The 23886-nt window shown below is 49.0% G+C and overlaps 1 protein-coding gene across 4 annotated transcripts in view; it reads right to left on the bottom strand.

The window, feature by feature from the left end:
* UNC5D (unc-5 netrin receptor D) overlaps window positions 1–21879 on the bottom strand; it is a 77532-nt gene extending 55653 nt beyond the window's left edge. For all 4 annotated transcript variants that reach the window (XM_050326024.1, XM_050326026.1, XM_050326025.1 and 1 more), the window contains exon 1: window positions 21592–21879. In XM_050326024.1, coding sequence (XP_050181981.1) covers window positions 21592–21673 — 82 coding nt within the window. In that variant the 5' untranslated portion in view covers window positions 21674–21879. The remainder of the gene's footprint in view (window positions 1–21591) is intronic.
* Window positions 21880–23886: the final 2007 nt, after the last annotated feature.

Below are 23886 nucleotides of genomic sequence, written 5' to 3'. Positions count from 1 at the left end.
ACTTTCACACTTATCTACCAAAACAAAACAGCACCTACAGCCCCTGAGGTAAAAGGATTTCTCGGAACAGAGGGAGGCTGGTGGAGACAGAAGGGGAAAGGAAGAGGAATTTATTTCTATTTCAGCCCAAATTCAGGAAGTGCAAGAACAGGGAGATGCTGAGAAGCAGAAGCATCCCCTGTAGCAGATGTGACTGTTCTGCTGCAGCGCTGCCCTTTGGAAGGGACAGAACTCACCACGCGGTGACAACACATACCCAGCCCGTGAGGGATCCTCACGGTGAATTCCCAGATTTTGATGGGCATCCTGTGGGCTTTTAACACCAATTTATTCCGAGATGGGGCTCGGCAAAGCTGCCAGACATATGTTATTTGTGGGATCTCGTTTGCCTGCTGTTGAAATGACCTTTGCTGTTTTTCACCAATGTTTGCCTCTAATCCGTGTCTGGCACGGTGCTGGGACATTAATCCCAGTGCCTGAAGTCAGTGGAAGAGGTTGCTGGAATGCTGGGATGCACCCCAGGGTGGGATCCAGGAGGAAGGCCACGGAGAGCTGAGATCCCCTGGGGGGGCACAGGGCTCACACCAACCTGGGCAGGGGACAGAAGGCACTGGTTTTACTTTCCCTCTGGATAAAAGGAATCCTGCTCTATTCCATGTCTTCACTCTCCCCCTGGATATAAGGAATCCTGCTCTATTCCACACCTTCAACTGAGAATTTTGCAAAGGTGAGGAGCAACCCTTTGGATGTGGCTGCAAAGAGCGGATCAAACCCTTAATTTTTCCCCTGGTATTAAACAGCATAAACTACAACCTGTTCGTGGGGCAGCCACAGCTCTACTTGCAAAATTCCCTTCTGCCCATCCCAGGGGGGAGGTGGGAATTGCCTGGGGGGGTCTCAGTGTTGGTCAGCAGGACTCCAGGCACATTTATCCACCAGCAAAGGGCCCTCAGCACAGCCCAAGAAAGAGGCCAAAGGAGGAAACAGCATCACTATCAAGACAGGGATCTATCCAAGGGATTTCCGTGGCTGATTAACATCACCCACCACAGTGGGAGAGTTCCCATCCTCCTCCCCCTCTCCATCCCCCTGCAGCAGCTCTGGCCCTGCCAGGCAAAGATGAAAGATTCCTTTCTGGAATTGCATAACCAAACTGCAGAAAGGCCTTTGAAAACACACACAACTGCCTGGGTTTTGATATCGCTGGCAGAGCTCATCCATAAATTAGCTGAGGTTATGGAGGCTGCAAGAATAACTTTTTTATTCCCCACATGCTTTCCTATTATGCTTAGTAATGCACAACACAACACCCGCATTGACAAGCACCAGAGGGAAAAGTAATAAAAGTAGCAGTAGGGAAGTAGCAAAATGAGAAAGAAACTGTTCAGCAATCTTTAATGAGGTCCTTCTGGCCCTGGCTGCAGCTTCTGAGAGCAGGGAAGAGAAACTCCACATAATTAAAATAAAAGCCCTCAAATATAAACTTGATCAAATCTCGGCTTTTTAAGGTACCGACAGCCTGTTCCTTTCGCCGGCGGTTTGGATGTCAAGGAATAATCTACGGAACAAATCTCACCTCTCTCATTTTTGCTACGTTTCGGTTCGAACCTCTGAATCTTGCATTTGTTGTGTTCGGAATGGACACAGTCCCACTCTTGCTTGCTCTTTCTTCTTGGCTCAAGAACAGGAATTGTCACCTGAGCACAACTTCCTAACCAGCAGTGGCATTGTCTGTGGAGTGAGAATCCCCAGGACCCCTTGGTTTGCTGGGGAGCTTCTGTCTGGAATCACCCATTTGCTGAAGCTGCAGCTCTTGGCTCAGGAATTTGCCCTTTTATCCCCCTCCCTCACCCTGTTGCAGTTGGACCTGTTCCATAATACCTGGTTAATAAAACATGAACCGAGCAAGAGGAGGAGGAGGTTATTCCAGGAGAGGCAAGGAGAGATAAATTCAACCTCTCCACGCTGCAGGGCAATATCCCACCCCCTGACCTCGCTGTTGTGGCACCAGCTCAGAGACCTCCAGATTCTGTGGAGGGAGCTGTGACCCTCTCAGGACAGCTACATTATTGAGGATTTCCAGCATTAAACCAGGACAAACACCCCTCAACCACAGCCTTGGTTCAGCCACGCAGACACAGGGGCTGCTCGGGCACAGATTTCTCTCCCTCCCCCTCAACACCTGCTCTCCTGATGCTCCACAAAACAGAACCCCAGAATCACTGAGGTTGGAAAAGCCCTCCAAGACCATCAAGTCCAACCTGTGACTGATTCCCACCTTGTCACCCAGCCCAGAGCACCGAGTGCCACATCCAGTCACTCCTTGGACGCCACCAGGGGTGGGGACTCCCCCACCTCCCTCCTCGCCTGTGTTTGTTCTTCCATCACCTAAAACTCTTGTCACTCCCCCCTTTCCCTTGTCCCCTGGACAGCAGTCACACTCACACTACTTTTTTATGTCTTTTTAAAAGCAATATAAATTTTTATCTCCTCCTCTGCGGTGAGATAACCAGGAAAGGCTAAACACGGCTGCCCCTGGGAGAACTCAGATGGCCTGGCCCTGTTTTGTTTCCTAAACCTCCCATTTTATGGGGACTGAATTACCACTGTGAAATATCACCTCAGGTGATGACACAGCAGGTACTAAACCCCTTCCTACTGCTGGGATAACAGTTGGGAGCCATTAAGGGACAGGGGACGTGGAAAGGATGGAAGTGCAGGAGGAAGAAAGCACGCAAGAATCGCTGCCTTTAATATTCATTAGTACAAAACTGAGGCACATAAAGGCATTTTTCAATGCCTTGTGACAGCCTCTGATGCAGCTGGAATTAAATAATCCAGTTCTGAGGCTGCTGGCAGTGCCAGGTAGGGCTGTGATGGCCCCTCTGAGAGGTGAGATCAGTAACCAAGCCCTGCAGGTCCAGGGCAGCGCATTCCCTGCTCAACACACTCAACTTCCAAGGGGGAAAACGAGCACTAAAGTTCAGCCCAGCAGTGAAAGTTGCTAAAATGATAATTACACGAAGCAAAAATCCTACTTGCTCTCAAAGGATACCGTGGTTCAGCCACAGTTATCTGGGACTGGGGAAGATACCGAAGTGTCCCATTTCCAGAAAATCTCCCCACTGCCCTGGGGTCTGCCCAGCACAGCAGCTCCCAGGGGCTCCACCTCAGCCCCAGGGACTCTCCCTCTTCCCAGGGCGTTCTGACCATCAGCTTTTCATCCCCTGGAACCCCCAAACGTCAGACACACGGGGCCCCCCTCCCATCTGTGACCCAGGAGCTTCCAGACAGACCCACCGAGGCCACGGAATAACAATTAACAGGATAATGACTCTGAGCCACCAGTCTGCACCAGCAAAGAGAATCAGCATGTTCTGGGAGAGCCAAACGGCTCCCTGCAGGATTTTGACTAATGACACCGTAATTTACTGTAACCTCCACGTTTACTATTTTATTCCGTTCCTGTCGTTCCAAATTACACCAGAATTGTGTTGTTTGCACTTTTAATCTTGTAAAAACTCTCTGGCAGCCCTGCACATTCCATGGGGGAGGATTCCTAATTTATGTAAAGTATTACAGAAAATGATCTATATGACAGTTTGGTATAAAATGCTAAATGCAAGTCATTACTCACTGAAGATAATTTGAGAGTATTGTGTCAGGGGAGATATTAGATTGCAGAGGATAAAAAGTTGGAATAGGTATTCACATATTTATTCATATTTGCATAATCAACTGCAGGAGATAGTGGGTGTTCTCTTGGGCCCAACTAACAGACAATGAGCCCAACAACAGTTGGGAAACTTTATTTTTCCAAGCCATCAACACAATACCTGTTTGGGGTTTTTTTTTTGGTCTTTCAAAGACAGCTATCATTCTTATCCCAGAAATCAGCACACTCCTGGATTCTGGGGGTGTTTGCAACCAGCCAAAGCCAAGGGACCAGGTGGCTGATCACTTAAATGGATGGAAGTAGAGCAAGGTCATTGATGGGGAAAGTTTATTTATTGCTTCAGATCTGCAATTGGAGGATTCACCCCTCATTCCCTGTCATGGAGAGAGGGTAGTAACACAGTAAAACTAAACAATACTTAGCTATCTGTGGCTATCCATGACACTCAGGGTTGTTTCCCTGCTGACACACAACCCAGGGACTTGGCTGGAGTGGGCAGTGAGTGTTTGTGAACTTTTCTGCCTCTGCCAGCTGGACACTCCACTGTCCTCCTCTTCAACTCAGAGCTATTTATTTTGTGCTTCAGAAGGTGATGCCCAAAATTACAGCTGTCCCACTGAAAATTACTCCTTTCCCCCCCCAGACCAGCACATCAGCTGAAATGCACCGAGAGCATCACCAAGCAATTCCATCCCCCGGCTGCAGAGCTGCATTTCCACCAGTCAACATCAGCATTTAACCCAGACAGCAGCTAATGAGCAACCTGCAAACGGCATCCACACCTCAGCAGCTTTGGGGCAATTTCCCCAGAATTAATGACCTGTCAGAACTCCAGGAACACACACAAGGCTCTTCTCTCCAGCTCTGTTTCCCAGCAAAAAAAGGAACCACATGGCTCCCTGTCCCTTCCCTCTTCCCTAATTCTCCCAATGCTGATTTCAGCTTCCACAGCCTGAGGGTTTTGTCTCCCCGCAGAGTTTGTGTGCTCAGAACTCTTGTTTTAATGATCCCCCTCCTCCCAATGTGCCCCCTTTGCTGTTTGCAGGAGTCCCTTTCAAAGGGCTCCTGGGAAAGCAGGACTGGAGGGTCTGGGGGGGTTTATCTTCCATGCTCCCCTCTGTTTCTGATCACCCCACATTCACACCAGCACCATCTCAGACAGATGAGCAGCTCCAGCAGCTTCCAGGGCTCTGATAAACCAGTTCAGCTGGAGGTACAGAGCTCTGACTGTGGCACATCTCTGGGCCCTGCTTCTCCAGCTTCTCCCTTCCATTTAGGGCCACTCTGGTTGATAACTGGAGCAGGGAAGGGTCCAAGGACAGCAGGATCCCCGTGCAATGCACTGAGGAATATTCAGGAGGGAGCACTAAACTCTCCAGCAGGACCTGCAGTTGTGCTCCAGCACACCCAGGAACTCTCAGACATCTCCATCTGCAGAGATCTCCCTGTCCACCTCTCCTGGCCTTTCCCAAGCCTGGATTTCTGCACTGCTTTTCCCATCCCTTACCAGGTTTGTTTATTTTTATTAAAAAAGAAGCAGCAGTTTGGATACCCTCGAGCCCCTCCACTCCCCCCGTGCTGTTCCAAGGTCCTGCCATGTCTGAGAGGACTGGAGACAACTCCTTCCATTCTGTTTTCCTTGGCACAGCCCTGTCCCTGCAGCAGGGCTCAAACAGCTCCTCTGGGACACCCAGCCCAGGCAGCAGATGGGGATTAAAGCTCTGCTCCAACCCAGTTCTCAGTGTCTGGCTCTCAGACTCAGCATCAGCTGCTTAAGATCTGGGGATTCCATAGGGTTGGAACCTGCACATGGAATGGTTAAAGCAAAAGCAACAGCCCCAGGATTCTGTACATGAGTAATATGGGCAGATCTGATGTCCCCACCATCCATGCTGTAAGAGTGGGGGTTTGCAGGAGTTTTTCTACATAAGATCTGAACTTCCACCCTTACATCCATCAGTGCCCAGCCTCAGGAATGCTTTACCAGGCTCTCCCTGTTCCATCCAACCACAGCAGATGACTGGAGACACGAAGGCCCTGTTATTTTGGGTCCCTCACACACACACAGGCGTTTTCCCTGGTCACAAATTTTAAAAGAGCAAAGGGAACCACAGCCAAGACAGACAAAGGAAAAAAGCTCATGGACCACCCGTTCTCAGAAGGACACTTCTCCAGGTGGGATCTTTCCTACAGGAAAATGTTTTCTGAGTGAGGTCAATCAGCATTTCGAGGAGTAGAGCAGAACTATTGCCAAAGCTTGTGTTAGGGCACATCAAAGCAAGAGAAAAGGCAAACTGTGCTCTCAGCCCTGAGCTATCAGCCAAAAAACCTCAAGCTGTTCAAAACAGCAACGTCCTCCAGTTGTGAGTGTGTGAAAGAGCCCCACGGCTTCACTGTCACGGGGGCTCTTCGTAAGCACTTCAATTAACACAAGGGCTGCACTGCAATTACACCTCCAGTTTATTCTGCAGGCTCAGAGTTCTGCATCTTCCAAGGATGGGACAAGCACCTCTTCTCGGATTCCCTGGGCTCAGGGAAGTCTGAGACACGCACCCAAAGGAAAACCACCTGGGTGGATTGGGGTTTTTGAGCTTTAATATGTAAAAATTCCCGTTGGCTGAACGGGGGATAACAGCACACACAGCTCCAAATGGTACAGATGCAGATGCTCAGAGAGGACAGTGCTGCCCAGTGATGGCTGCAATGAGCAGACACTGCACTAAACAAGACAAACTGTGGGATGTGAGCACGGCCGGTGTTCCAAAGCAATGCCAACCTCAGCTCCGAGCCCAGCCAAGCACAAAACCACCTCCCATGCCTTCCACAGCACAGAAATAAGAAAAACTAACCTCTAAAAATAAAACCCAGGGGTTTGACAAACTCCCTGTTTTGCTGATTTTCTAATTAACATCCCACTCAAAAGCTCTTAAACCAGACAAAGACGAGCTCAGGACAAACGGATGCACCGTTTTTCTCCTTAAGGATGCGTTTCAGTCCTCACAGAGCTAAAGCCTGGCAAGGAAGGATTGGTAAGGGCAGGAAAGCACATCTCCTTCCCTCCTTAATCTCCCCACAAGGGTTTATCTTGTCATATCCCAGCCAGGCTGGCTGATCTCCAGCGGCCGTGCCCCCGCTCCCCAGCTCAGCCACAACAATGATGTCCCAGACCCTCAAAATCCACTGGAACTGGGGATGCCACTGCCTGCTCCATGAGGGACTCTGCCATTTGTCCCTGGGTGGGCCAGTTCTCTCTCCTGTCCTTTCTAAATCATCACTGAACCTAAAAACACGTCAGTATCCAGCCTGAACAGCACCAAAAATATTACAGGAATAAAAGACCCCACTTATTCTCTGCCCAAAAGAGACCAAACCACCAAAAATCCCACAGCCCAGAGAAACCCCTCAAAAGAACCCTTCTCCATCCTTCAACTTGGCAATGCCTCAAAACACCTTTAATGTTTTGAGTGTTACAAGCAGCTGATAAAGGGGAACACTCAGAATTTTACTGACTGAAAACCAACACAAGGACGTCTCCCCAGAGCTCCCATCCATCCTCGTTAGCTCCAACAACAGCAATTCCACACCTGCATACTCATGACTTCTTACTTAAAACCCTAAATGAAGATTTAATGCTCCTGGCCGGGGAAGATGCAGATCCTGGGCTGAGCAGACGGACACGGTCCTGCCTCCCCTGCAAGGTCAGGACACAAAAACTCCTCCCTCAGGGAAATAACTTCCAGCAAGGCCTGGACTGCCCTTCAGAGGAAGGAAGGAGCAGCATTTGGAGGAGCAGATCCACCTGTTCAAGGGTGATGTTAAACACAGGGTTCTGTTTATGCTCAGCAAAGAAAAAAATCACCACAAATGCTCAGCATGCAATTTGCAAACCTGCCAGCTCTGGGAAGGAGGGAGCAGCCAGGAGGGGAGGATGAGTTGGAGACATAAATCTTCACCTCCAAGTGTTGATGTGACACCTGCATTGGACACTTACACCAGCCTGTCATCAGTGAACACGAGGCATATTTTATATCACTCGAGTTTTCGTGTTTCTGCTCACGAGAGCACTGAAAGGAGATTTCACCACAGTATGAAAGCCCTCAGTGCTCTGGGGGATGTCCAGGCAAGGGTTGGGATGGATTCACTCTGCCTTCCATACCAGCAGAGACTGACTGAAGTCATGAGCCAACACTGCAACCTCTTCCCAATGGAAAGCAGAAAGTTTTCTTAAAAAAGGACAGAAGTGGAAGTGAAGTGTGCCACCATTACCATGTGGAGAGCAGAGACACAACAGAGAAGTTGTGCCCACCCACACGTCTGGGTCATTTCCTAGTACCAAAAACCATCAGCACTGCTTTTTTTTAAAAAAAAAAAAAAACATTTTACTATTACAGTCTAAAATATATTCAAAGCATCCAATGACACCTCTACTAAATGTGCTTTTTCAGCCCCTAGCAAAGTTTAAAAATAAATTTTGCATCTGTTAGCATTCTATTTCTGCATAAAAGGGAGAACAAAATCCTTATAAAGATAAAATACTCCACTGAAGATAATGCCATTGCACCGCTGCTGGAGAACTTCACAGCAGCTCCAGATTCAATGTTGTAAACCCTTTTATGGGACTTTAGTACTTAGAAATGAAATTGTAAATGGGAGAGTGCAGATTGCTTTGATTTAGAAAATTGTTGCCATTAAACAGTTTACAAAGAGCCCGGTGTTTGGGCGTCGTTATCCCCGACGTGTCAAAGGAAGCGGCTCCACGATATTTAAAGCGCTCCCAATTTCTCATAAATATCATTTATATTCCGAGGCTGCTGCTCAGCGTATCAAGAAATATCATTTACATTCCTCTGTAGTTACACAGCGTGATTACCTGAACAGAGAGCCCCTTACCTGGCATAAATAATGAGAAAACAGGAGGCCACGGTGTTTGAGAGCTTTAATAACTGAGGTAGCGAGTGCTGCAGTGCAGCTGAGCTTTTACGAGGCACAGAAAAACACCTCAATGCCCACGAGCTGGAAAAACGTTCAAATCCTTGGTCCCTGTGTTCACAACTCCTGGTTGTGCACGGGAGTCTCACCAGCCTCGAGGGAGGGCCAAGGCCACGTGTCGGGGATTTTCTGCCTGGAATTTCAGCCCAGATTTGCTGCACAAACACTGAACTGACACTTCCTTTTTCCCTGATTCCACTCCAGCTGAGCACAGTTCTCTGCCCAACCAGACATCAGAAGGTGCTTTTGGTTTCTGTGCCTCAAACCTTTGCAGATCCATCTACCTGGATACACACACGCTCCTTGGAATCACCCGGATTTATCAACCAGCTTCCCCTTCATCCAATTTCACACTTTACACTCCTTGGCCAGGTGACATCCAGGTGACAGTGCTGGGTGATCCACAGGCACACACTAAAGGGCAGAGGATGCACAGTGACTCCAAGGTTAAAACCTTGGGAACTGGGAGAGGAGAGAGGATGGAGCAATGGATGATGCAGTGGAGCATCAGAGCAACAACCAGCCCGTGCCCACACACCCCAGTTCCACTGCCAAAACCATCAATCTGTCTGGAGCTACAACTGTCCCTTTACCCTGATCACCATGGGGAGGGAGAGAAACTTCAGTTATATTCCAACTGCAGAAAAAACTCTTTTACTTGGAGCACGTGGGTTCCTGGACTCCAAACAAAGGCATTTATCCCATTTTAGCTTTTTGCAAGAAGCCATCTGAAGTGTCAAGGTAAAAGGAAATAAAAGCAACAACTGTAAAGCAAATCACTGGGCAAACCTGGGTATTTATATTCCATGAAAGGTGTGGAAATTTAAAAAAAAAGTAAAAAAAAAAAAATCAAGCCAACATTAGACAGGTGTTTGATTTTCACAACTGCCTGCAAATCAACCTTCCACGATTCTCAGCAAATATTGGCTTCCAATTAACTCCCTTAAGTAAGATGGGTCAGGCTGAGTGTTTTCACAAACTCTCATCTCTTGGTGACAGGAGCTGCTGGATGGGAAACAGGAAAAAACGGGATTGATGGCACTTATCTCACTCCAAACCACTCACAGTAATGCAGCCATTGATTCTCACCTCCAAAGGTGAGAAGCCCAGGTGGAATAAAGGGGAAAAAAAAACAAAACAAACCAAAAGCAGCTTGTGAGTAAGGACCAGCAGACCCAAATCAGTACATTCCCAGCAGGAGCCAGGAATGTCCCTCTCAGGACTCTGCTCTCCTCCCAGGCTGCACACACAGCATTTCTCCCCCAAAACACCACCAGGACCAGCCCAGCCCCCGTTCTGTGCCTCCTCTCCACCCATCCCACCCTGGGGCTCCCTCAGAGCTCCCACTGGGACTGTGGGATGCACCGGGAGAGGCTCCAGCCAAACCCCCAGCGGATTAGACACACGAACCAAGCGGGAGATACATTTTTATCAGCCAATTCTCTCGCACTGATTCCGTAATTTCTTCGTGTTTGATCCCTTAATATTAAAGACGCTTTTGTGCTTCAAAGATGTTCAGTCAAGGGCTTTGTTTCCAGGCTTCTGACAAACCTTCCCTGCCAGAGCTGGATCACAGTGGTTCAGACCTGAGGGAAATTCCAGTGCTTGTGATTTTTTTTTTTTCGTATCACCATCAGCTAACAGAGCTCCAAAATCTAAATATTGATTGACTTTTGAAATATTATTGATGAAACCCCTGTCTCATGCAACTTATTCCTACGAACCTTATCCAGCCTTAAGTTATTTAAATTCAATAATCCGAATGATTGAAAATTAAATTAATATTGAAATTGCGAGCAACGATAATTGAAATTGCTATTGATAAATAACAATTTAAGAGATCGGCGAGTATTTTAATTGGCTTTAATCTGTAAGTGCCAAATATCTGCTCACCCCCAGCTCGCTGAAATGGTGCCTGGACAGCCAGATTTACCTCGGGGCTGGGTAATGGCACGTGCCAGGGAGATTCACCTGGTTCAGATGAACCAAGGCACAATCAGAGCAGGAAAGCTCCTTGGGTCACTGCTGAAACCTCTCAGAGCAGACCCCAAACTCCTGCATTGCAGCCCAAAGCTTCACCCAAATCACGACCTTCCCTCCACGTCCATAAGCCCAAAACCCCCACTGTAAAGTGGTCCTCTCTGCACAGATTAATTGTAAGGATTACCTGAGGATGCCACTTGCAGGGCATTAAAAAGAGGAGAAATAAAAGCCATAGGAGGACAAAATAATAATAATAAAAAATAATAATAATAATAAATCCAGCTTTCTGAGCACAGCGGAAAACGAAGCATTTGTGTGGTTTGTGTTCCAAGCTGCAGAGTTTTGGCTTGACATGATCACCTGACAGGGAAAAAAACACTAAAGGGGGAAAAGGTAAAGCTCCAGGAAGGTTTTCTCCCCTCTGAAGAGCACAAGCCAACCTTCCCTGCTATTCCAGGTGCCCCTTTGTCCAGCACTCGCTCTGCTGCTCTAACCCAGTCACAGAATAGTCTTGGCTGGAGTGTGTGAAGCAGAAAGAAGTCCCTGTAGATGTTTGGGTAGGAATTTAGAGCTCCTGACACAAGGTCAGGTGCCCCAGAGGGGTCCTGGCCTGTCACCACCTCTCTTACAACACCCCAGTCCCCAGTCACACCCACCCAGAATTATTTCCAGCCCCAGAGCACGTGGCAGGTCTTTGCTCCTCAGTCTTTATGACAACAGGTCCCGAGCTCTCTTCCAAGGATTCCAAATCCAACCCCACCCAACAGTTCTGGAGTTTGTTCAGAGGTGTTTTAGATGCTTCATGGAACCCACACTGATGCTCCAGCACACGAGGCACTGAAGTGTTTCCATCAGGCAGAGGCTGCACTCCACGCTGATATTTAAGTGACTGCAGAGCCCGTGGCAGCAGTTTCTGACATTTCCAAGTGACAGCAATGCCAGAGGCACTCAAAGCACAATTACGTAGTCGACAATTATGTCATGGTTAAGCAGCTTGGGTTTTTTTTATTTTGCCTGGCTCTGAGAGGAGGCTGCAGAGCAGAGGTCATGGTTTATGAAATCCATTGACAGCAATAATCCATCCAAAAAAAAAAAAAAACCACCCTCAATTCACATGCAATTAAATCACTCTTTAAATGGAAAAAAAAATGCCAATGCCTCCCTAATTCCCTGCCCAGGTCAAGAGTGCTCCTCTTCCCACCCTGCCTGCTCTGTGGGGGGAAATGATGATCCAAAAGCTACTGGGTTTGGGGTCCTTTTTCCCCCCACAAAAAAGCATGAAATTAGATTTGTGGGGCTAATTAAGCATAAGATGACTGCCAGAATTCCAAAGAAATCCATCTTGCAGTTGGTGGAAGGAGCATGGACTAGATTTTATTTAAGGTTATTATTTACTTTATAGCAGCACTGTTGTACCAGCCACATAAAGTCTAATTAACCACAGAGGATCGATGTCTTCGCAGCACTTTGTAAATCAAGTTTTACTTCTCACCTGGCAGCACCTCTTGGGAACGACCAAACCCGTGTTCCAAATCTCCTTTCCCTGACCTGACCCTTCCTTCTCTGCATCCCAGAGCCCAGGGAAGGCAGCAAAGCAGCGCTGCAAACCTCTGAAAGCTCAGCAGTTTTTTGAAAACACTGTTTGCAGTGTTAATCCAGCAGGTTTAGATAACATTCTGCCAAAATGATCCCAATAAGTCCCTTTTGTTCCCAGCTGAGCCCGTGACATCAGCAGCTGCAGGCCCAGCACTGCAGGACCAATTGGCTCTCACCAAATCTAGAAGAGGAAAAAAAAGCTCATGACATTCTCACTCATAACTTCAGCAGGGTTTGAAAAATTAGTAAATAGGCCTGGGGAGTCACATGCTGCAGCTGCAATTTGGGAGAGGCTATTTTTGTCCTTTAATTTTAATGCAATTTACCATATTAAACTAAAAATGGTTCCTCTTGAGATGCACTGCAACATTCCAGCTCCTCAGTCTGGAGCACGAGGCACTGAGGCTGCGTGCCAACGTTTTATTATTTAAAAAAGTCCTTCTCATTTTAGGTTTTGATCCATTTTACGTTCCTTGACACAGATTAAGTTATTAGAAAAATTAATGAAAAGCGCCTGCACGGCAGCAGATTTTTTTTCTTTTGGCCTGCAAATGTCATCATCCACCCACAGCAGAGGAGGAGACAGAGAGGGTCTGGTGCTGACAGACACTGCCCTACATTCCCTACCCAGGGAGAGATCCTGCTGTCAAACATGCAGATCATTTCCAAGGCAGCTCCCCCAGGGACCGTGTTTACAACAGATAAAGCAGGAATTGGGAACGCAGCAACTTTTGGTTTGGTAGGAGCAGGGAACCAGGCAGCATCAAAGCGGGTCTCTGGTGGGGCTCCTGCAAAGCTGGGGCAATTTTCCCTGCCAATCAAAGGATTTCCTCTGGATTTCGGGGGATCTGGAAGGCAGACCACCCCACCCTGAGCAGATCAGTGCTCCTCCCTGGAGCCAGGGAAAATGTGGATTAGGAATTCAATCGGTGCTCCTGAACCAAGACAGCCACCCACCCCTGCCCTGCCTTCTGCAGGGCTATTTTCTCTCCATCTTCTCTGCAGCTTCTGGCCCCCAACACCCCCCCTTTCTGCAGGGGATGTCACAGCCCAGGGCAGAGCAGGGCAGTCCAGCCCTCAATCCATCTGCTTCCCAGGCAGAATTCCCCCCTGCACCCCCAGCTGCTCAGACACCTCCAGCCCCTTCCAGATGATAATGCCATTAAACACTTGTCAAGACAGATTTGAGGGAAGACACCAACTTAAGGTTCCCAAAAAGTGCTTTTCATCCTTTCATGAAAAACTGGAGAATCCTTAAGACAAAGACGTTCTTTGAAGTTTCTTTTTAGACACGCAGACGCTGAGACAGGATATTCATATCCCTGATAAGCACAAATTTATTAGTTCACAGCCTTACTGAGGATTGCTCCGGGTTTGGAGGAGGCAGCTCTGGGTGTTTTATCTCCCCTGGCCAGGCTGACACAAAGAACTGGCTGATAGGGACATGCACAGGTGAAAGGCATCTGTTGAGGTCATCAATTCTCACCTTCAAGTGCAGAATTAATTCTGGTAAAATATTATTTATGGCTGACTCTCTGGGGCTAAGATAAGTCAGAAGAGAACAAAAGACACATTGGGTCTGTTTACCAAGAAAACCCCATTAATAACAAGCCCTCGCTGTGCAACTTTACATAAAAAGGCATTTGCAAAATAATCATGTCTTGAGGAAACCTCAGAATGACAACCCCCCGGAAAACCTGCTCCTCAAGTGCCTGCAGCAGAGGTTTTGAAGCACTGGAGAGATCTGAGAGAAGCTGGGAGCAAAAATCCAAGCTCTCCTGCAGGATTTTAGGGAGCCAGGGCAACCCTGGGGTGTCAGAAGAGAGAGAATGCTCTGTGAGATCAGGCAAACAACACTCTGGGTCCCACAGAAAACCCTAAACAACAGACCACAGGGTGTTCAAACCCCTCCAGGACAGCCAAGCACCGAGGGCAGGGTTTCCATCCCCAGAAATGAAGTGACTGGCGCTTTTCCTTGACGCCTGCTTTCCATTTTCCCCCACCAGGAGCTGACTCCCGAGCCTCCCCACGTGGAATGCACAAAGCCACAAACGTTTCAGGAGGTCTCCTTCTGTCAAATAAATGCAGACCAAAAAAAAAAAAACAACCCAGCAAAACAAGCAAATGCTTGTTGGAATCACTCCCTGCATGTTTGATTTCCGCCGTGCTCGAGCGAGAGCCGGGGCAGGGAGTTCAGAGTCATCTGCAAGAGTAATGGTGCAAGAGACAAACCCAGGGAGGGAGCAGCCACAGCACTCACATCTTCAGTGTTCATTAATTCAGCAGCTTCCCGGCTTATTCCGGCGTGGGAGAAGATGAATTTGTTTATAAACATAAGGATTTGCTGCTCTGTATTCTTACCAAGATTTAGGATTGACCCGACAAGCCCCCAGTTTGCCCAAACTGCTGCAGCACCAGGTTGGCTCTCTGTGTCCTACAGCACCAAGGAAAGGGGGGAACAGCACCAGAGCACCAGAAACTCCTGTGCCTTTCCTGAAGTTCAGTGAAGACAAAGCAGGAGGGGACATCGAGAGCTCTGGGGAATCCACTGCAGGCACTCTGAATTCACTGACTCAGCTGACACAGAGGGAAGGGGGGCTTAAAGATGGTTTAAAAATGAAGTGTGATGGATTTCTGGAGACACCACACATCTCCAGTGTCCCAATCCAAAAAAAAACCCAACCCCTAAGGATGTGCAAGGACACGTGTCTGAGGAGCACTGACAGGGCCACCCAGCCTGCTGAATTCAAACCTTGAAGATCCTTGAGAGGGCAGAAGGATTCTCCCACCAGTCACCCTGTCAGAGCCTCTGACAAGGTTTTACTGCCCCACAGCAGCAAATACCTGCACAAAAAGGGCTGCAAAGGTTGGTGCAATCTGCCTGAAATCCAGCTTAGTCCCTGTACCTTGTAACTCCCTCCCAGACCAAACACACCTGAACCACACCGTGGTTCACTGCACACCATCAGATGCTTGAGGGGAATTTCATTAATTGGCTTTATTTAACCACCAAGAGCATTTTCAGTAGCCACAATCCAGATTGTCCACTGGAGATTGAAAATAAACAGAAGTTCAGGAACAGCTCAGGCTTAAGAACAAGTTCTGTGCTTGTTCCAAGGAAGGGAGGTTATTTTGCTGAGATGGATTTTATTTCCAAACCCTCACTCACCCTTTAACTGGTGCCTCTTTTGAAACTCGGATCCAACTTAATCCCAGAGGCAAAGGGAAGGCAAAAATCTGCAGCCTAAACTAAGAGGAAAAATCACTGGAAGACGAAGGAAAACGCAGCTACAAATCATGAAACAACATTTCCACCTGGAGGCTTTTACATGTCAGCTCCATTTCGTTGAAAACACTGGAAATCTGAAGCTCAGAGGTGCTGCTGGGAACTCCACCAAGCAACACTCCCTGGTGCTGAACATGACACATTGCAGTGGTTAACACAGGGTTCCACAAGGCTTGGTTAAAAATAAGAGAAACGAGGATTTCTGCTGGGGTTTGAAATGTCCCATCGTGTTTTCAACCAAAAAAAAAAATAAAGAAAAAAAGGAAGAAAAGAAAAATCACACTCACTGGCCCAAACTGAAGTTTTCTTGAAAAGAATGCACTTCAGCATTACCAAGTCAAAATAATGAACCCCGAGGTTCAATCCAAACAGAGCAGGAACGTTTAAATTGGAGTGTAAATGAGACCCACAGCAACCCTCCCAGCAGCAGGCGAGTCAAGCAGCAGAGCTATCTCTGGGAAAAATCTATTACCCTTAATGGAATGATAATCCTTTCAGATTCATTGATGCTGACAGATTAAATGCTCCAAATTCATCTTTTATTTTCTGAGCTCGTTTGACACAAATAAAGCCCTACATTTTTAATATTCCAGCGGGAGCAGAAGGAGTTCTGCTGTTCCTGTGGCAAGCTGGGTAATTAGTGGAATGCTGTGGGAATTCAGCAGAACTACAAACTCTGGTACCAGGTGACGACTGGGAGGAACTCACTCGCTGCCAACTTTTAACCTGCCACCACTGTTTACTGGGAACTGAATTCACCTCACTGAATTTGCTCTCTGTTGGGGAAAAGCCTGTAAAGCTGGGCTGGTAACAAGAGAGAACGTGGGAACAAATGTGTTTATTATAAATTATATACACCAGGCTTACTACAGCAAGTTATTCCTACCCTAATATGGGTCCCAAAACCCCAACCAAAATGTGAAGGGGAGAGCAGGAGGCACAAAACTAAGACACCTCCAGCATCTCACCTCGTATTTCTTCATCTTAAAGATACACCAGGTCACTCAGTGTTGGCTCTACATATTCTACCTGTGGATTCTAGCAGGTTTCTTTAGTTTCTGAAGGTAAAGAAGAGGGTTTGCACTGCTGTATTTATCCCTGTCAGCTACTCTCATACAAAGGGAGTTGCCTGTGGACCACATGAGGAGCCTCAAAGGCTTCAGAACACACAATTACCCAGGAAATTTTAATGCTTTTTTAACAAATCTGTTTTTTTTTTCACTCCAAGAACTCCACGATGGGAATAACAGGCAGAACTGCACCAGTACATCCCAGTACATCCATTATCACCCTCAGCACAGCTCTGCCAGGCAAAGGGCTGTGTGAACTGCCTCCCAGAAATCCCCTTTTTATCCCAAACAGCCCATGTGTCCTTCACAGCCAAGTTAAAAGACACAAAAAGTCCCAACTGGAAAGTGGCACTGTTGGTGTCAGCAGCACTAAATACCTCCCCATACATCACCAGGAGCAGCAAATGCCACAGGAATGGGAAGCTGGGATGGATATTTCAGCTTCCCACAGACCTTCAGTGCTTGGAAACCCGGCCTGGAACGCAGCAAACCCGGAGCATCCGTCACCATAAAAGTCACAGGCACACCTGGTGAACTGCAAATCAGGTGTGGATTTACATCAAAGGGTGAATTCAATCAATGGAAGGGATTTGTTTCTCCGCCCTGCAGTTCATTATGGGGAAGGGTGGAGGTTCAGGAGGGATTTGGGGAATAAAAGTCCCCACTTCAGAGGAAATCTCCACGTCTGCCAGGATCTGGGCAATGCACCTCCACGGGAGAGGAGTTTCAGAGCCTCAAAAGCACTTCCTAATGAAAAAAAATCCAAGTTATCCAACAGAAGATGAGCCCTGTAACGCTCTGTGACCACTGACTGGTGACCCATCTGCTGTGGTGCTTCAGTTCCCCCCATTTTCTCCCCCCCAAGAAGGGCTGGCAGAGCTGGTGCTGGAGTTGTGTTGGGATGCACATGGAATCTCACACGCCCTCGTCTGAGAGACCACATTAATTTTGCCATTGTTCTACAGAATTGCACAAAGAATACCCTGTATAAGCAAATTAATTAGCTACTGCCTATTCATCCTCCTCAATAATCCAAGAGCCAGCTAATTGCTGAGTAAATTCTAACCACGCTGGGCTTCCCAAAGGAAGTGTTTTTAACCCAAGTGGAGCTGACTGAACTCGGGGCTTCGCTGAGGTCTGGAGCTTTTTTCAATGTAAAAAAGAAAACAGGCAAAAGGAAGAAAAAAACCAGCCAAAAAATACCTACAGCAGCAGCCAGCAAGAAAATTCATGAGGGAAGATCACGTTGAAGTGGATCTGGAAATTCCTATGGAATTCCTGCATGGAAATTCCTATAAAGTATTTGGCACTAAACATTTTCAGGCAAGTCACTGGACTCCTCCAAGAGCCTGCAACAACAGCTCTTCATTACAACACTTCTGAATGGTGTTAAAGAGGCCACAAAAGGGTGGGTGGGCAGGTGAGAATGATGAAAAACACACATTAATCACTGTTTACAGGTAAATTCCAAGGGTCGGGTTGCTCAGGAGGCTCTAAAATGCAGTTTATTGACCCCAGCGAGAGATGCTGGAACACAAACACCCCCTTCATGCTCCCAAATACTCCTGCTCTAATCTAAGGCCACGTGACACAACAAAAAAGACTATTAAAAAGTATAAATAGAAAACAGAAACGTTTTTTTCTGCTTCGTACAAATGGATCTGACCATCTGCTTCAGAGCAGCAGCAGCAGCAGCATCCAAACCCAGCTGAAACAGCAGCCTCTGGTGTTAACATTCTGCTCCTTCCTCAGACTCCACCAAACTGGCCAGCCACTTATAGAACAGACACATAGATATTCAGTGTGTGCCAAAACGTGACAACTTCTATATCCTGCACCCAGCTGTGCAATCCTGCTCTTCAGAGTGCCCAAATTTCCTGCATTTTTGAGAATTGCTGTTCCAAAACCTGAGTTTCCTACCTGTGGAAACAAACCCCGCCTCATACCACCCAGAGACAGAGCCTGGGTCACCGAGGAGAGCTGAGGAACAGGCTCTGTTTAGCAAATAAACCCACGAATAAAGCAAGTTTATTTTCCTGAGAAGTTACAAAGTCAAATAATGTAAATATTGACAGAGAAACCCGCAGGAGACACTGCAGGGGAGTGGGAGGCTGGCTCAAAGCGGAGCAGTGCCTTGTCATTTTAATAACTGCTTTGTCCTAACAAGACAAAAAATGCAACATTATCTGGATGGAGTGGTTTGAGCAGAGCCATGAGAGATTCCTGCAGCACCCCTGTCCCGCCCCAGTTTCTGTGAGCTCCTGTCTCAAACCCCCACCCTGCTGAGGCATTAATAAAACCCATGCTCAGAGACCAAATAAATCAAGGGACTGGCACCTGTGGCTGCCACATCTACAGAGATTCCCACAGTGAACTGTTGAACATCCTCAGGACCAACCAAACAGCCCCTCTGGCAGCAGAGACAGAGAACCTGGGACAGCCCAGGAGAGCAACAGGAATAACTCACATCCTTTTGGATGGAGGGCTGGGGACACAAGGACATCACTAAACACGAGATGAAAGGCACAGTCAGGACACAACTCGCACACTAGTCCTGTCTTCACTACTAGCCTTATTTCTGCATCCACAGAAGTTGCTATTTTTACCCAAAACAAGCCTTATTTCTCCAGAGCCTGGTTTGTCAAGTCGGTTCCGAGATGCAGAGTGTCGCTGTAAACATGCAGCTCTCTGAGCAGCACGTGATCAGTGCTTTTTATCTTAAAAAGCAATTAGAAAGGAAAAAAAAAACCAAACCAACAGCAGATTTCAGGCTAAAAAGGAGACCTTTGCTCCAGCAGCTCCCAGTCCATTGGGTGGCTTCACAGAGCATTTGATCATCAGACAACCCGAGGTGACCAAGCCATGCAGTAAGAGCCACACCGTGGGGAGAGGCAGATGCCTAAAAACAAGGCTTGCTCAGAGCAGGAGGCACTCAGGGCTCTGAACACCCAGGAACACCCAGCTCTGGGTTCGGCATCAGGGCACGGGGGGGACATTAATGCTCTTTATTCACATGTGTGCAACCCAAAATTGGTTTTGAGGCATCAACGAGATAATATAACATTAGCGAGGCTCTTCTCAAATTGCCACTGTGCCTGGGCAATTTTTCCTGGAAAACAAGAGCCCACAGCCATCCATGTATATTCATTCTGACAGATTTCAGATGCTGAGCGAAGGGTATCTACAATCATTTCATTTTTCTTTAATCCCCGTTCGGAACAGAAGCCTGGAACACAATATGTCTCAGAGGCAGCTTTTAGACAACTTCATAAACCAAAATCTCACAGCTCAAGGGTTGGAGCTGAGGTTTAACTGCTTCAGCCAAAGCTACAAGTAAACACCAGGCAGCAGCAGCACTGACAGCCCAGGGACACCAAACTGCTGGGAAAAACAAGTAAAATATCCCTGTTCTCCCCCAGAACGATGCCCAAAAGCAAATTCTGCCCCAGTGCACAACCTGAAAACGTCCTGCGTGGCAGGTTGTAATCAAACTGCTGAAGTTTGTCATTGAACAGCAGCAGAACATCATCCTGCTCTGTGGGGTGGAATTTCAGATGCCAGTCGGGCCCAATCCTGAGCACACTTCCCTCCCAGAGCAGGAGCTGCCCCAGCTCTTCCAGGTGTGGAACACAAAAGGCACCCAGCTCCTCACACCACTGATCTGAGCACACACACACATTCCTTTGCAGGTGCTTCATAATCAAAGCACAAAAAAAAAAAAAAAAAAAAGGAAATATTTCTCATTTTACTCTCATTATTTAGTAGTGCCCTGTAAACTGGAGAGGTGGTTTTTTTCACCACGTTTGGTTGGGTTTTTCTCCCCCAAAAGGCCACATTTTGTCCATCACAGAAAAGCCTCTCAGCTTTCCCTCTGCTGGACCAGTCAGCGGGTTGAGATCGTGGCAAGTGAGGTGGCCACGGAGGTTCCAGGACCTGTGGCGAGGTGTCACAAGCCACTGGCTACCTGTGGCTGATTCCCCCTGCAGAGACCGGAGCCAGTAAAGTCCATACAAAGGAAAATGGAAGCGCAGACACGACAGGCACGTAGAGAGAGCTCCAAGGAGGGGCTGGCGCGGGAACAGCGAGAGGAAGCTTTTAGAGGATCCACAAAGTCTGATTGCTCCATTGTGCAAAAATAAGGCGTTTGCAGCGAACGCACCGCTGCAGGCTCCGGACGCGGAAAGTGCCTCATCAGCGGCAGGTTCCGTCCTCCTAAACGTCCTCCCAAATACAGCGCCTGCTTTACCCGCCACTTCCATCGGCCGGGGAAGCGCAGCTCCAGCCGCCCGGGAGTGCGGGATGCCGGACCGCATCCTCCGGCTCTGCGCCCCGAAGGGATCGCTGCGCTCCAGCGATTTACCGGCGAAAAGTTATATAAAATAAACAGAACTGGACTCCGAGCGCCGCCAGTACCCGCCTTACGCGGACGCGAAAAACAGACCCCTGGCGAGCGCGCATCGACCCGAGGCACCTGCGCTGCTTCACAGGTGATGGAGAGGAGAGATCTCCTGCCAGGAGAGGCCACTGAACCTCCCACACCCCATCCCGGGACGGCCCAGCCTGTCCGCAGGACCCTGGCGAACACCTCACGGCATCCTTGTCCCAGGGACCCCCGCCCCGCAGGATGCCCGAGGATGCGGGGGGAGCACCGCACAGCGCGGGGCTCTCCCCGCCCCACCAGCCGCAGCCTGCGGCGGCTGATCCGCGCTCCGAGCGGCACCTGAACCACCGGCAGCACCGCCGGGGCCACCGCATCGCCGCCCACCCCGCACCCGCGGTCCGTCCCTGTCACCTCCCGCCCTGTCCCCGCCGCGCCGCGGGTTTCTCTCGGAGGGGTCCCCGCCTTTCCCCGCTCCATCCCCTCATCCCGGAGCCGCCGTCCTGCCCCGCTCCCCCGCCCCGGAGCAACCGGTGGGACCCCCCGCCTCAAACTTGCCGGTGCCCGCGGGGCTGCCCTGCCCTGGGGAGGGGATGAGGAGCCCCCCGCTCACCTCGCAGCGCGCTGGTCCAGCTGCACAGCCCCAGCAGCAGCAGCAGCAGCCGCGGGTCCAGGCGCGGGGCTCCTCCGCCCATGCTGTGCCCGCAGCGCCGGGGGATGGAGCCGGGATGCGGATCCGCCGAGCTCAGGATCGCAGGGAATTCGCCGCGGCTGCTGGTGGGGCGGTGGGTTTCGCCCCCTCTCCCCCCGGTCCCTCTCCTGCGTTCCGCGCTTTCTCGCCGCTCGGGTGCGGGGGATGCTGCGGGCTCCGCGCTCCTCTCCCCGCTCCGGCCGCCGCCGACTCCGGGCCCGCGGCGCGTTCCCGCATCACTAATGAGCCGCCCCTCCCCCCGCAGCCAATTAGGGGGCGCGCGGGGCGGGTCCTGCCGGCGGCGCGCGCACAGGTGGGCCAGGTTGGGGGGGACGAGACCCTCCCAAACGTACACACACACACACAGGTGAGCCGGGGGAGTCGCACAGGGGCGGCATCAGCGCTCCCAAAACCCGCCGGAGGGACCAGAGCCCCCCCTGTGCTGAGACCCCAGGGACCCCCTGCACTGACACCCCCTCACTGACCCCGGTGGCAGAACCCACCCGGGAGAGCCACAGGAACGAGCCCAAACTCTTCCTTCCCCATTCCCAGCAATCCCCCAGTAAACCCTCTGAACCACCCCCCCCAATGTGTGTTTGGGGGCACAACCTCCCCACCCGCCCTCACTGAGCTCCTCCAGCCTCCCCAAGTCCTTCCAGCCTCTCTCACCCTGTTAAAACCACACATTTGGTCACAAAGCCTTAAAAACTGTGAAGAGGAGCATGAGGAAGACCCCCCTCAACCTCCCCCCAAAGCACACCTGTTCTGGGTCGTTATTATTAATATTGCATCAGGCTGTGATCAAAAATTCTGTTTCTTGCCAGGAGTGTCACTGTTTCACTCTCCCTTCCCCCAGCTAATTGCATATAAATGTTTTTATTATGTACCTGATCAAGACACATATGGCCAAGCGAAGCATGAGGCCAAAAAAAAAAAAATCTCTCAATAAAAATAAAAATAAATAAAAATCTCTGCTCAGGTGCTCAGCTGCTGTTCTGCCCTGAACAGATTTGATCAATAAGGGGTTGGAAAGCAAAGGTACCACTTGGAGAAAAGGTGAGTTGCTAAAGGAGGAATTTTTGGTCCAGAAGAACGTGAGTTCTTCCAGACTCTGTCCTTCTATCCAGCCAAGGCACGAGATTTCAGGAAATCAACTCCATTTCCAGCGGGTGCCAAGACCAGAAGAGTCAGAGCACAGGGATTATTCCCATCCACACCTCACACTTGAGCAGCTGCACTGAGTTCCCTCTCTCCCAGCCTCCCAAACTCTGGAGTGTGTGCACATCTCAGGTTTAAGGGGACTGGGTTACTACAGGCAAAGTGTTTTGAAATGCCTGACTGATAAAGGCTGGAAAAATGCAGCAGGATTAGTCACATCTGCTTAAGAACAAGCCTTGTCAGTCGGTCCTCCTGCAGGCTGGCTTTGTACTGTCTTCAGGAGGAAACAAATAATTAAAGCAAAAGGAATTTGTAAACAGAATTTTAAGAGGGGGGAAAAAAAAAAAAGAATCAATATCTGAGCACATCACATCAGAAGATCCTTATTCCCTCGCCCTCCTCTGTTTGCCAGCCTTCAGCTCCCGACGAGGAGCAGGGCTGCAAAGGCAGGGAGCAAATATATGAAAAATGCATTTTCTTCAGCGGCCTTTTAGGTCACTCTGCCCATCCAATGCTTCCAAAGAAAATAAAAATAATAACAAAAAAAAAAAACCAAAAAAACAAACAAAAAACCCAAACACAACACAAAACCCCACAAACAAACAAAAACCACACAAACAGAACCAAAAACCAAACAAACCAAAAAACCCATCGAGGACCAGAAGTGGGAAGCTGAGCAGGGAAGTTTTACCCTGTCAGAGCATCCTGCCCCCTCCCTCCAAGGCCTGCCCACGTCAGCAGCACAGCCCTGTTTCCTGGGACACAAACAGCCACTTCTGCTTCAAGCCCCGCTAATTGCGGATTTTTGCCTACGCCACCGAGTCCCTGTTTGGTGCTCTGGATAAAAATACCGAGTTCCCAGTTTGTAATGCAGTTCTGATGGGGAAGGAGAGAGCAAAAGTAGAAAATAAGGGCAGCAGCTGTAACTTCAATCAGCGCCCTTGGAAATAAAAAGGAGCAGAATATTGCACAGAGAGAAAAAAATCTCAGGGTGAGGCAAGTGCCAGCAGCTTCTGAGGTGGTGAAACACAGCTGAAGTTACGAGTTCCTCAAGCACTG

This window comes from Myiozetetes cayanensis, unplaced genomic scaffold (assembly GCF_022539395.1).
Source record: "Myiozetetes cayanensis isolate MyiCay16 unplaced genomic scaffold, myiCay2020 scf30, whole genome shotgun sequence".
Classification (NCBI taxonomy): domain Eukaryota; kingdom Metazoa; phylum Chordata; class Aves; order Passeriformes; family Tyrannidae; genus Myiozetetes; species Myiozetetes cayanensis.
This window is presented reverse-complemented; position numbering and strand designations above follow the sequence as displayed.